At 44.0% G+C, this 13,035-nt stretch overlaps 1 protein-coding gene across 9 annotated transcripts in view; it reads right to left on the bottom strand.

Annotated features, from left to right (window-relative positions):
- Positions 1-13,035, bottom strand: part of nf1 (neurofibromin 1) — a 325,252-nt gene that overhangs the window by 239,984 nt on the left and 72,233 nt on the right. For all 9 annotated transcript variants that reach the window (XM_033045689.1, XM_033045685.1, XM_033045690.1 and 6 more), the window contains exon 7: positions 1,222-1,297. In XM_033045689.1, the coding sequence (XP_032901580.1) occupies positions 1,222-1,297 (76 nt within the window). The remainder of the gene's footprint in view (positions 1-1,221; positions 1,298-13,035) is intronic.

Here is a 13,035-nt window from a genome sequence, read left to right as displayed (position 1 = left end):
GTTCCTATCACTTCTTAACATGGTTGCAACCATGCAGAAACAAAGAAATATTGATATTGTAGTGAAATAGTTTGGAGGACACAATTGTGCAGGGACAGCATACAATAATTGTATCAGTGCTTCCGATGATCTTTGATCTGTGGAAAAGATGATGCAAATCTGACATTTTATTGGACCATGCGCAGATTTTGTCCATGATAAAAATATTGTAAATCTAAAAACGATTTTTTATTCATATATAAATAAATCCCAATGGGATTGACCATATATAGCCTCCAATTTGAGATTCAATTATCCAGCCACTCCTTTCCCTTCCTTTTAATGAATAGGTCATCCACAATTTTTGACTGTCTCTGTGATTGTACATAAACATCAAGGCACCAGTCAGCAGGCATCAACTTTTAGAAACCGCCCTACTTCAGTCACTCCACTTTGAATGCAATCCTGTGTGTGAAGCACTCAGATGTTTCATCATCACTATATATTTTTTCACTTCTTTTTTTGTGTGTTGTCAGGATATGGACAAAACCACATTGACATCACTGCCCTGAGGTGATAGTGGTAAGCCTTCCTTTCCACCAGCAACAGCATTTCTTTGTGCTGAGGTATGCAAGTATTTGTTGCTTGTTTTCTGATTATTTTTATTCGATGACCACAACTCTGTGAATATTTCCCATATTTACATATTTCAGACCTGAACAAAATGGCCAAATTTGAACCTGCCCTCACCAACGTGTCACTTAGTTTTACATTGATAGTTCAGGTTTACAAAGGGCGGCGACTGTGGCACAGCTGCTAGAGCTGCTGCCTTTCAGCACCACCGACCCGAATTTGATCCTGACCTCGGGCGGTGTCTGGGTGGAACTTGCACGTTCTCCCCCCGTGGATTTCCTCCAGTGCTCCAGTTTCCTCCTCATCCCAAAGACATGCTGGTTTGTAGTTTAATTGGCCTCTGTAAATTGTCCCCAGTGTGTAGGGAGTGGAAGCGAAAGTGGGATAACGTAAAACTAATGTGAATGTGAGATCGATGGTCGGTGTGTACTCTGTGGGCCGAAGGGCCCGTTTCCAGGCCGTATCCTTCACTCAAAAATAAAAGGTTCCAATGAAGTCCGATGTATGTGAACACAACCCCCAAGAGAATCTCAGTTCTCACATTGCACTTTCAGAAATATTCAACTGTTCTCACCAACCTGTGGTGATGATATTCCGAGCATCGCTTACCTGCCAGGTCAGGCTGGGGTCTCTGGTACAGCATCGTGAACTCGTCAGGGTAATTTTCCACCCAATTCCAAAATGCCTAAATATTGAAATATTTTAAACTGTAATTACTTAACCTTTTAACAGAAGGAATACATTTAAAATCACATCCATAATATACTACAAAATGAAACAATATATGCTGCAGCTCTGCGCACATTTTGTTGCGTTGTGAAGTTTGCGTGAACAAATTATATGCATCAATGTGCAGAATTCCACCAATTTTCAGAAGCATAAATGGCATCGCCAATAATATATAAATATTTGTCATCCCACACAAATTTCACTGTTCCCCCATGATGACACCCAAGACAATTGGTTGCAGATCTTTCTTCACAACATTGGAACATTGTGTGCACATTTTTAAAACCACACAGCTCAAGACCTGGCCCTGGCTGACACTCAAACCTAATGGTTGCACCAGTGGGGAATTACAACAGCTTTCAGCTGTGTTCATCACTTGAATACTTAATACATAAGCATCCTCGAGTCAGTGTACAGGACAGGAACATGCCCTTTGGCCCAGCATATCAATGCTGACTGTTTTGTCCTTCTACACTAAATCCATGTGCCCACATTAGGTCCATATCCTTCTACGTTTTTAGTTTACTTTAGTTTAGAGAGACACTGCGGAAACAGGCTTTTCTGCCCACCGAGTCTGCAACCGACCTGCACACTAACACTATCCTCCACACACCAGGGACAATTTATAATTTTACCAAGCCAATTAGCCGACAAACCTGTACATCTTTGGACTTACCCGTTCAAGCGTTTGTGTCAATGCCTCTGTCATTGTCTCTGCCTACATAGACGATAAACAATAGGTGCAGGAGTAGGCCATTCGGCCCTTCGAGCCAGCACTGCCATTCACTGTGATCATGGCTGATCATCCACAATCAGTACCCCGTTCCTGCCTTCTCCCCATATCCCTTAACTCCACTATCTTTAATAGCTCTATCTAAAGCCCGTCCCACTTTCACGACCTAACTGGCGACCTCTGCCAAGTTTGCCCTCGACTCAAACTCGCAGCATGATCGCCACGAGGTCGTAGGAGATCTTCGTGACTCTTCCTCATGCTCGTGAGTGGTCGCCGCGTACTCGTGGCCTCAAGTAGGTCGCGTCGTTTTTTCCAGCCTGATAAAAAATGTCCACGAGTAAAAAGAGGTCACCATGGAAAAAACTTCTATACTTTTTACTCGTAGGTAGGTCGTAGCTAGGTTGTAGTAGGTCGTGATGCTAGTCGTAGGTAATAGCTCCAGGGTGAAAAAAGGGTCAGTAGGGAAAAAAAGGTAATTTAAACAGCAGAACGTCACCTCTGTCACTCCAAGGCATGTTCATTCATAGCTGGAGAGTTTTTTGGAGAGGAGACTTGTGTTTTAAGAGATGGCACCAAAAAGGCAGCAGCGCAGGGGGAGGGCGCAACCCTCAAAAAAGCCGGCCATGCAGTTGTTTCCCACCCAGGAGGAGAAGTGGTAGGAGGTGATGCCACAGGAGGTGATAGTTCAGGCGGAGTTTGCCTTGCATGAGAGATCCCTGGAGGAGGAGACCAGGGTGGCAGTATACGACCCCACCTCCACCCCATCCTTCACTGCCTCATTTGAAGGCAGCAAAGCAGCCCATTCTCCTGTGTCCAGGTGCCCCATTGGTGGTGAGAGAGGGCTGGAGGAAGGTTATGCCCTGCACCTTCACCAGGCGGCAGGAGGGGGACCTTGAGGAATGGTTCCAGCAGAATACCATCCTGGACAAAAAGGAAAATGAGGGGTACAGGGACAAGAATGGCATGCTTGCCATCCACTGCCCCACATGTGCTTAAAGTTCCATCTTTTGTCAAAGCCCAGTGCCACCCTCTTCCAGTCATCTGGTGCACTGGGATAGTGCATCACATCATCTCCATTCACCCATTGAGACCTCTTCTTGTGCTTCCTCTTCACCCTTGCTCTTCCCCTTCTGCCTTTCTTAAAAGTCTGCTGAAGCAAAAGGGCTACTGCAAACAGCAGTAGTTGTATTTTTACTAACATCCTCCAAACTAGTTCCTTCCTTGCTTGCATTGTTCACAATGATTTGCCAGAGACCAACATACATGGTCGAAGCCAGTATTCAACATAGTCGAAGGAGGTCGAAGGAGGTTGTACACATTCTTCATAGTCGAGGGAGGTCTTCAACATAGTCTTGGAAGGTCATAGGAGGTTGTACACATAGTTGAGGAAGGTTGTAGGTCACCGCGACTTTGATTTTTTTTTTTAAAGTCGCTTAAGGTCGCCATGGAGGTCTTCTAAGTGGAGGTCTTCTAAGTGGGACTACTTTCACGACCTCTGCCGAGTTTGCCCTTGACTTATACTCGTAACATGGTCGTCATGAGGTTGTAGGAGGTCGTAGGTAGGTCGTGATGCTAGTCGTAGGTACTCGTGGCATCAAGTAGGTCGGGGCATTTTTCTAGCCTGATGAAAAATGTCCACGAGTAAAAAACGTTGTGAATTAGGTTGTGAAAGTGGGACAGGCCCTTAACTCTCTCTTGAAAGTATCCAGAGAATTGGCCTCCACAGTCTTCTGAGACAGGGAATTCCACAGATTCACAACTGGGTGAAAAAGTTTTTCCTCATCCCCGTTCGAAATGGCCTACCCCTTATTCTTAAACTTTGGCCCCTGGTTCTGGACTCCCCCAACATCTGAACATGTTTCCTGCCTCTGCGTGTCCAATCCCTTAATAATCTTATATGTTTCAATAAGATCTCCTCTCTACCACCTCCTCTGGCAGCAAGTTCCAATTATCAAACACAGGGTGAAAAGTGCTCCCCTCCCTTCAACCCCCCCCCCCCCCCCTCACCTTAAATCAATGCCCTCTTGTTTTTGAAACCACAGTGGGCAGGTGAGACATAAAAAGCAATGACAGGCAGAAAGAAAAAACACACATATTTAGGTGCTCTTTCTAGAGACAAAATGTAAAAAGCAGCAATCGATGGTCCCTCCTGCACATTCAAAGAACCATCGCAGAAATGTTCAGGCTGGTTTAGAACCTTTCACAACTTTAAGACATCTTCAAATATCTTAAAACCAGCTGAGTACTTCTGAACTGCTTATCAAATGTAGAAAACGCAGCTACCAATTTTCAAGTTCCCACAAATAATAATGTATGAAAAATTGTCTTGTTTAGTTCATGAGATCCAGCATGGAAACAGACCCTTTGGCCCACCGAGTCAACGCCAATCATTGATCACTTGCTCTATGTTATCTTACTTTCTGATCCACTCCCTGCACATTTGGGGCAATTTACAGAAGCCAATTATCCTACAAACCCACATGTCTTTGGGAGGAATTCAACACACCAAGAGGAAACCCATGCCGTCGTTGGGAAAACGTTCAAACTCCACACAGACAGCACCCAAGGTCGGGATCAAACCCAGGTCTATGGCGCAGTGAGGCTGAAGCTCTACCAGCTGCGACTCCATATTCCTCTGCATCCATATGGTGATATTTGCTACTTTAAAAAAAATAGCACATTAGGATCTCTTGCAATAAGCAACGACAAGGGCTCACTATAACCTTTCATGGGAAAGGCAGCACTTCTGATTGCAGAGTTTCTGACTGGGATTTAACTATGACATTAATTAGATATTAGTTGACTATCTACGGCAAATGTACTTTTTGTACTCTTGCTAAAATCACAGAACTTGTATAAATTGGCTGGATTTACATAGAGGGCCAAAAATAAAGTTTTAAAATACTCTGTCATTGATATTAGCAAAATAGGCCAGCTTGAACTTGGACTGGCTCTTGGAATAGTAATACACAGGAAGGGCCAGGAAGCGAGCGGGTAAGATCATCTCTGACCCCTCTCACCCTGGCCACAAACTCTTTGAATCACTTCCCTCTGGAAGGCGACTCCAGACTGTCAAAGCTTCACAGCCAGACATAAAAACAGCTTTTTTTCCCCACGAGTAGTAGCTCTACTCAATAACCAAAAATCTGCAGCCTCCTTTTGCTCTGTTATTTTAATTAATGCACATGTTTAATCAATCATGTTTTATTATTAATGTTTAATGTTTTATGTATCATTCCTAACTGTCACTATGTCATGTTGTCACTTGCGGGCGGAGCACCAAGGCAAATTCCTTGTCAGTGAACACTTGGCCAATAAACTTATTTATTCATTTATTCATTTAAATAATTTCTAATGACCGCTTTATGAGAAGTACATGAGCATCTTCGGTGATCTCCATGAAGTTAAATTTCATCCAGGATATAAAAAATGAGCAAAATTCCAAAACATTGCCAGTAGAAACAGGAACGTTAGTCCCCAAGTGCTGGAGTAATTCAACAGGTCAAACAGCAACTGGAGAGGTAAACCTTCATCTGAAGAAGGGTCCTGACCCTAGATGCCACCCATCATGATCTCTAGAGATGCTGCTTGACCCGCTGAGTTAAAAAAAAAATAAACCTGCAGTTTATCCCAAAATTAGTCTCCAAATGTCTCTCAAATTAGAAGCCTTTCTACACATCTATATTGCCTGTTGATTCTGCAAATCAGGACATTAACAAAGGGCTGGCAAAAATAAAATAATTGGGTTTAGTAACACCAAGAGGAACCACCATTATGGTTTGTTTAACCACTGTCTTCATATTCTAACAAAGTTACACAGCATAAATGCGAGTCGTTCACTTTTACATCAACAGTGGCCTTTGAAACGAGTTGCTGATTTAAGCTCTAAGCATTGGAAAGGGATCTGGACAAACTCCTGACCGTGGATGTTACCAAAACAGGCAAAAGATAGGTGAAAGAAATTGGTCAATTTAGCTTAAATGACCTAGCCAATTCCTCAACCAAAATCACATTAGAACAGAAGGGCAGCACAGTGGTGCAGTTGATGCCTCAGAGATCCCGGTTTGATTCTGAACTCAGGCGCTATCTATGTGGAGTTTGCATGTTCTCACTGTGACCACCTGGATTTCCTCCAGGTTCTCCAGTTTCCGCCCAGATCTTAAAGATGGGGGGGGGAAGATTTATAGGTTATTTGGGCCTCTGTAAATGCCTCTAGAATGTAGGGGTGGATGAGAAATTGAGATAACATGGAATTGGTGTGAGCGGGTAATCGATGGTCGGCATGCACTCAGTGGGCTGAAGGTCCTGTTTCCCTGCTATATCGTTCAATCAATCAAAAAATATAGGAATGGATCGCTTGGACTCTTGTATCTGATCTTCCTTTAAGCACCATTTTTAAATCTAATGACAATGGAAACTGTTCCTTCTCACATTACCGCATGTGTGAACATAACAGCTAGATTTCCTCAATTACAACATAAGAACCTAATTCACTGTTAAGAGCTTTGTGACTGAGATTGGAGAGCCATTAATTTTAACATGGTTACAGATAAGGACAAGATCTTCGGTTTCCTCCCACACTCCAAAGACTTACGGGTTTGTAGGTGAATTGGCTTGGTATAAGTGTAAATTGTCCCTAGTGTAGGATAGTGTTAATCTGCTGGGATCGCTGGTCAGTGCGGAATCGGTGGGCCGAAGGGCCTGTTTCCGCGCTGTATCTCTAAAACTAAAAACTAAAGAAAGGAAGCATATGCAAGTTTTCAGCAGCTGAAATCAGGCAATGTCCTTGAGGAATATAAAGGAAGCAGGAAATAACTTAAACAGGGAATCTAAAGAGCTGGAAGGGAACATGAAATGTCCTTGACGAAAATCCCAAGACACATGTATTAAAAACAGGAAGGCAGCTCAGGAGAGGGTGGACCACAAGGACAGAAGATGGAAGCCTGGAGCCAGACAAAGTGAGCAAGACACTAATTGAGTATTTCACCAAATTCACCAAATAACAGAACAGAAAGCGTATGCTGATATTCTAGGGCACGTTGACATCAAGGGGGAGGGGATGCTGGGTCTTGTGAAAAGTTTCCAGGGTCTGATGCGATCTGCCCCAGGTTATTGAGAGGAGATAGCCAGGCCTTGGCAGAGATCTTTGCATCTCCTTTAGCCACACCAAGGTTCCCTCGACCTGGAGATAAGACAATGTTGCTCCTTTATTTCAAGAAGGAAAATGGGAGCAAGACACAGAAGTAGAGGCCAGGGAGACTCGCATCAGCCAACTGCAGGTGGTGAAATCTTCAATAAAGCACGAAGTGCTGGGTTAGGTCAGCAGTTGAGGCAGCATGTCTGGAGAGCATGGATAGGTGTCATTGCAGTTCGGGACCAGAAACGTCACATGTCCGTTTCCTCCAGAGATGCCGCCTCCGCTGCTGACATAGCCCAGCATATTGTTTTATTTTAGATTTCAGCACCTGCAGTTCCTTGATGCAAGTCTCCCTTGCCTATAATTGGGCAATTTGGCTTAAATGACCTGGCCAATATTCATTCCTCAACCAAAATCACATGAGAACATAAGGGCAGCACAGAGGTGCAGTTGATAGAGTTGCTGCCTCAGAGCGCCAGTGACCTCCTGGGTTACTCCAGCGCTTGTTATTTTACTCAGCCTTACAAGAATGGTAGGCAAACTATCGAAGGTATTAAGGAGCAGGATTTACTCACATCTTTAAAGTAAGGGCTAATTCGCAACAGTTTGAGTTTACTTATTGTCACGTGTACCGAGGTATAGTGAAAAGCTTTGTCAGCATGGCATTGTGCGGGGAAGGCCATGTTTTATCAACTCAAGTGTTTGAAGACATTCAGTGTGATTGATGAGGTCGGGGCAGTGGATGCGGTCGACATGGAATTGAGCATAACATTCTGTAAGGTCCTTCAGGATAGGCTAATCCAGAATATCAAGGCAGAGGAGACATATGGAAATTTGCTAGATTGGATTCAAATCTGGCCTGGTCAGAGAAGACGGATGGTAGTGGTGGATGGGGGTTATTCCGACTGGAATTCTGTGACCAACAGTGGTCCGCAGGGATCAGAGCCGGGACCTCGGTTCTAAGTTCAAAATACAAATGACTTGGATGGAAATGTCGGTGGGCTGATCTGTTTTTGCAGACAACATAATAACTGGTGGAGTTCTGAGGTGTGGCGAGGAAGGTTGTCGAAGGAAACAGCAGGGTATAGATCAATCAGAAATATGGGTGGAGAAATGGCAGATGCAGTTTAATCTGGACAAATGTGAGATGTTACACTTCTGGAGGCCAAATGCAAGTAGAGGTATTCAGTAAATGGGAGGACCCTTATGGGCCTGTTCCACTAGGCGATTTTTCAGGCGACTGCCACCGACTGTCAAGTTGTAGCAGGTTGCTGAAAAACCAGCGCCTGGAATGGCGACTGTCAGAGTGGAACACAGACACACACACACACATCGCTTCCTTCACCAGCCAGTTATGCAGGAGGGGGACAGGGCAAGCAGGGGGGGAGGGGGGGGCGAAAATTCACTGAGTGAAATTCACACGGTGAAAAGCCAATGTGATACAGACACACACCACGATGAACAGGAAGTTTGGCGCTGTAATTAAGACGGTGAAAGCAGTGTACGGGAAGGACCACTGAAGTCCTTTAAAAGAGGGGGAGGGGGGTGAAGGGTGAGATGGAGTGGGGAGAAGGAGTGGAGACAACTTTTAAGAAGCCAGAGATACGCGGCTGTTATCCTTGGTTCTGAAAACTACTGTTTACGTTTTTTTCCCCAATGAGCCAATGAAATTCACCGGTCAGCACCGGCTACAACCTACGACCTCCTGGCAACCCACTACCTATGGCATGAGAATTCTCGCAACTCTCCATGGCGGCTTCATTCTGGTCACCGCTAATTTCTCAACATGTTGAAAAATTAGCGGGGACCAGAATGAAGCTGCGACTAGTTCCCAGAATGCAGGACCGACTCACAACCATGAAGGCGACTCCCCGGCAACCACCTGCGAGCATGTGGCGACCATGTGGCGGCCGCATAGTCTCCTGTAGTCGCCTAAGTGGGACAGGCCCATTAGGAGCATTGGTGCAAGATCTTTAATCCCTTGAAGTGCTAGAATAAGTTGATCGGTAAAAAAGGTCAGTACATACCTGCCTTCAACAGTCAGGGCATTGAGCACAAGTGCAGCTTTATAAAATTTTGGTTTGGCTGCATTTGGAATATTGTGTCACCACATTACAGGAAGGGAACGGAGGATTTGGAAAGGGTGCAAAGAGGCTTGCTGGGATGTTGCCTGGATTAGAGAGAGCTTTACCGAAATACAAGGAGAGAGTAGACACAATAAACTTCAGATGCTGGTTTACAAAAAAGTGCTGGAGTAAGTCAGCAGGCCAGGCAGCGTCTCTGGAGAACATGGATAGGTGACATTTCGGGTCAAGATTCTTTCAATCTGAAGAAGGGTCCCAACCCAAAATGTTACTTATCTATATTCTAAGGATGCTGCCTGACCCGCTGAGTTACTCCAACGCTGTACTTTTTAAATTAAAACTGTAAGGAGAGGTTGGACAAACTTGAATTGTTTTCACTGAAGCGTCGGAGGCTGAGGGAGTGACCTGATAGAAATATAGAAAATTATGAGAGGCACAGATAAAGTAGATGGTAGAGTCATTTTCCTAGGATGGAAATATCAAGTACGCGAAGGCATAAATTTCAGGTGAGAGAAGGCATGGAAGCATATCCAAGAGCAACGCTTAAATGGCATTCAGGCACATGAACAGGCAGGAAATGGAGCCACACAGCTAAAGTGCAAGTGATGGGACTAGTTGAAATAGTAATCATGATCGGCATATACATTGTCGCCAAAGGGCCTGTTCCGGTGCTATATTGGTCTATGTTCCATGTTCTAAATACCTGCATTTCTGCTAAAAGTCACTTTCGGTTCCTTAATCACTTATTCATGATACTACAACATCTTTAAAACTAACATATAACTAACCCCAATGTATATTTGAAGAAAATTCAACCCAGGTTTGTGTAATATTTTTCCCTAATTAGATGAAAGTAGAATGCCATCAAGACCAATTTATCAATAATCTACTATGTGCATGTATAATCATCTCAAAGACAAGTATTCAATATACTTGGAGGGATAGAGAGAAAGGAAAAGGAGGTGGGGTAGCGTTGCTGGTTAGAGAGGAGATTAACGCAATGGAAAGGAAGGACATTAGTTTGCAGGATGTGGAATCGGTATGGGTAGAGCTGCGAAACACTAAGGGGCAGAAAACGCTGGTGGGTGTTGTGTACAGGCCACCTAACAGTAGTAGTGAAGTTGGAGATGGTATCAAACAGGAAATTAGAAATGCGTGCGACAAAGGCAAAACCGTTATAATGGGTGACTTCAATCTACATATAGATTGGGTGAATCAAATTGGCAGGGGTGCTGAGGAAGAGGATTTTTTGGAATGTATGCGGGATAGTTATCTAAATCAACATGTAGAGGAACCAACGAGAGAGCAGGCTATTTTAGACTGGGTATTGAGTAATGAGGAAGGGTTAGTTAGCAGTCTTGTTGTACGTGCCCCCTTGGGAAAGAGTGACCATAATATGGTTGAGTTCTTCATTAGGATGGAGAGTGACATTGTTAATTCAGAAACAATGGTTCTGAACTTAAAGAAAGGTAACTTTGAGGGTATGAGACGTGAATTGGCCAAGATTGACTGGCAATTAATTCTAAAAGGGTTGACGGTGGATATGCAATGGAAGACATTTATTAAAGACTGCATGGATGAACTACAAAAATTGTTCATCCCAGTTTGGCAAAAGAATAAATCAGGGAAGGTAGTGCATCCGTGGATAACAAGGGAAATCAGGGATAGTATCAAAGCGAAGGATGATGCGTACAAATTAGCCAGAAAAAGCAGCATACCGGAGGACTGGGAGAAATTCAGAGACCAGCAGAGGAGGACAAAGGGCTTAATTAGGAAAGGAAAAATAGATTATGAAAGAAAACTGGCAGGGAACATAAAAACTGACTGCAAAAGTTTTTATAGATATGTGAAAAGAAAAAGATTAGTTAAAACAAATGTAGGTCCCTTGCAGTCAGAAACAGGTGAGTTGATCATGAGGAACAAGGATATGGCGGACCAATTGAATAACTACTTTGGTTCCGTCTTCACTAAGGAATACATAAATAATCTGCCGGAAATAGCAGGGGACCGCGGGTCAAAGGAGTTGGAGGAATTGAGTGAAATCCAGGTTAGCCGGGAAGTGGTGTTGGGTAAATTGAATGGATTAAAGGCCGATAAATCCCCAGGGCCAGATAGGCTGCATCCCAGAGTACTTAAGGAAGTAGCTCCAGAAATAGTGGATGCATTAGTAATAATCTTTCAAAACTCTTTAGATTCTGGAGTAGTTCCTGAGGGTTGGTGGGTAGCAAACGTAACCCCACTTTTTAAGAAGGGAGGGAGAGAGAAAACGGGGAATTAGACCAGTTAGTCTAACATCGGTAGTGGGGAAACTGCTAGAGTCAGTTATTAAAGATGGGATAGCAGCACATTTGGAAAGTGGTGAAATCATTGGACAAAGTCAGCATGGATTTACAAAAGGTAAATCATGTCTGACGAATCTTATAGAATTTTTCGAGGATGTAACTAGTAGCGTGGATAGGGGAGAACCAGTGGATGTGGTGTATCTGGACTTCCAGAAGGCTTTCGACAAGGTCCCACATAAGAGATTAGTATACAAACTTAAAGCACACGGCATTGGGGGTTCAGTATTGATGTGGATAGAGAACTGGCTGGCAAACAGGAAGCAAAGAGTAGGAGTAAACAGGTCCTTTTCACAATGGCAGGCAGTGACTAGTGGGGTACCGCAAGGCTCAGTGCTGGGACCCCAGCTATTTACAATATATATTAATGATCTGGATGAGGGAATTGAAGGCAATATCTCCAAGTTTGCGGATGACACTAAGCTGGGGGGCAGTGTTAGCTGTGACGAGGATGCTAGGAGACTGCAAGGTGACTTGGATAGGCTGGGTGAGTGGGCAAATGTTTGGCAGATGCAGTATAATGTGGATAAATGTGAGGTTATCCATTTTGGTGGCAAAAACAGGAAAGCAGACTATTATCTAAATGGTGGCCGACTAGGAAAAGGGGAGATGCAGCAAGACCTGGGTGTCATGGTACACCAGTCATTGAAAGTGGGCATGCAGGTGCAGCAGGCAGTGAAGAAAGCGAATGGTATGTTAGCTTTCATAGCAAAAGGATTTGAGTATAGGAGCAGGGAGGTTCTACTGCAGTTATACAGGGTCTTGGTGAGACCACACCTGGAGTATTGCGTACAGTTTTGGTCTCCAAATCTGAGGAAGGACATTATTGCCATAGAGGGAGTGCAGAGAAGGTTCACCAGACTGATTCCTGGGATGTCAGGACTGTCTTATGAAGAAAGACTGGATAGACTTGGTTTATACTCTCTAGAATTTAGGAGATTGAGAGGGGATCTTATAGAAACTTATAAAATTCTTAAGGGGTTGGACAGGCTAGATGCAGGAAGATTGCTCCCGATGTTGGGGAAGTCCAGGACAAGGGGTCACAGCTTAAGGATAAGGGGGAAATCCTTTAAAACCGAGATGAGAAGAACTTTTTTCACACAGAGAGTGGTGAATCTCTGGAACTCTCTGCCACAGAGGGTAGTCGAGGCCAGTTCATTGGCTATATTTAAGAGGGAGTTAGATGTGGCCCTTGTGGCTAAGGGGATCAGAGGGTATGGAGAGAAGGCAGGTACGGGATACTGAGTTGGATGATCAGCCATGATCATATTGAATGGCGGTGCAGGCTCGAAGGGCCGAATGGCCTACTCCTGCACCTAATTTCTATGTTTCTATGTTAATATAATATAGTCAACATAATTTTTCTTTCATCACAGGATCTCAAGTTAAATTATGAGAAGG

Source organism: Amblyraja radiata, chromosome 28 (genome assembly GCF_010909765.2).
Source record: "Amblyraja radiata isolate CabotCenter1 chromosome 28, sAmbRad1.1.pri, whole genome shotgun sequence".
NCBI classification, from domain to species: domain Eukaryota; kingdom Metazoa; phylum Chordata; class Chondrichthyes; order Rajiformes; family Rajidae; genus Amblyraja; species Amblyraja radiata.
Note: the sequence above shows the minus strand (reverse complement) of the source record. Positions and strands in the feature narration are given on the sequence as shown.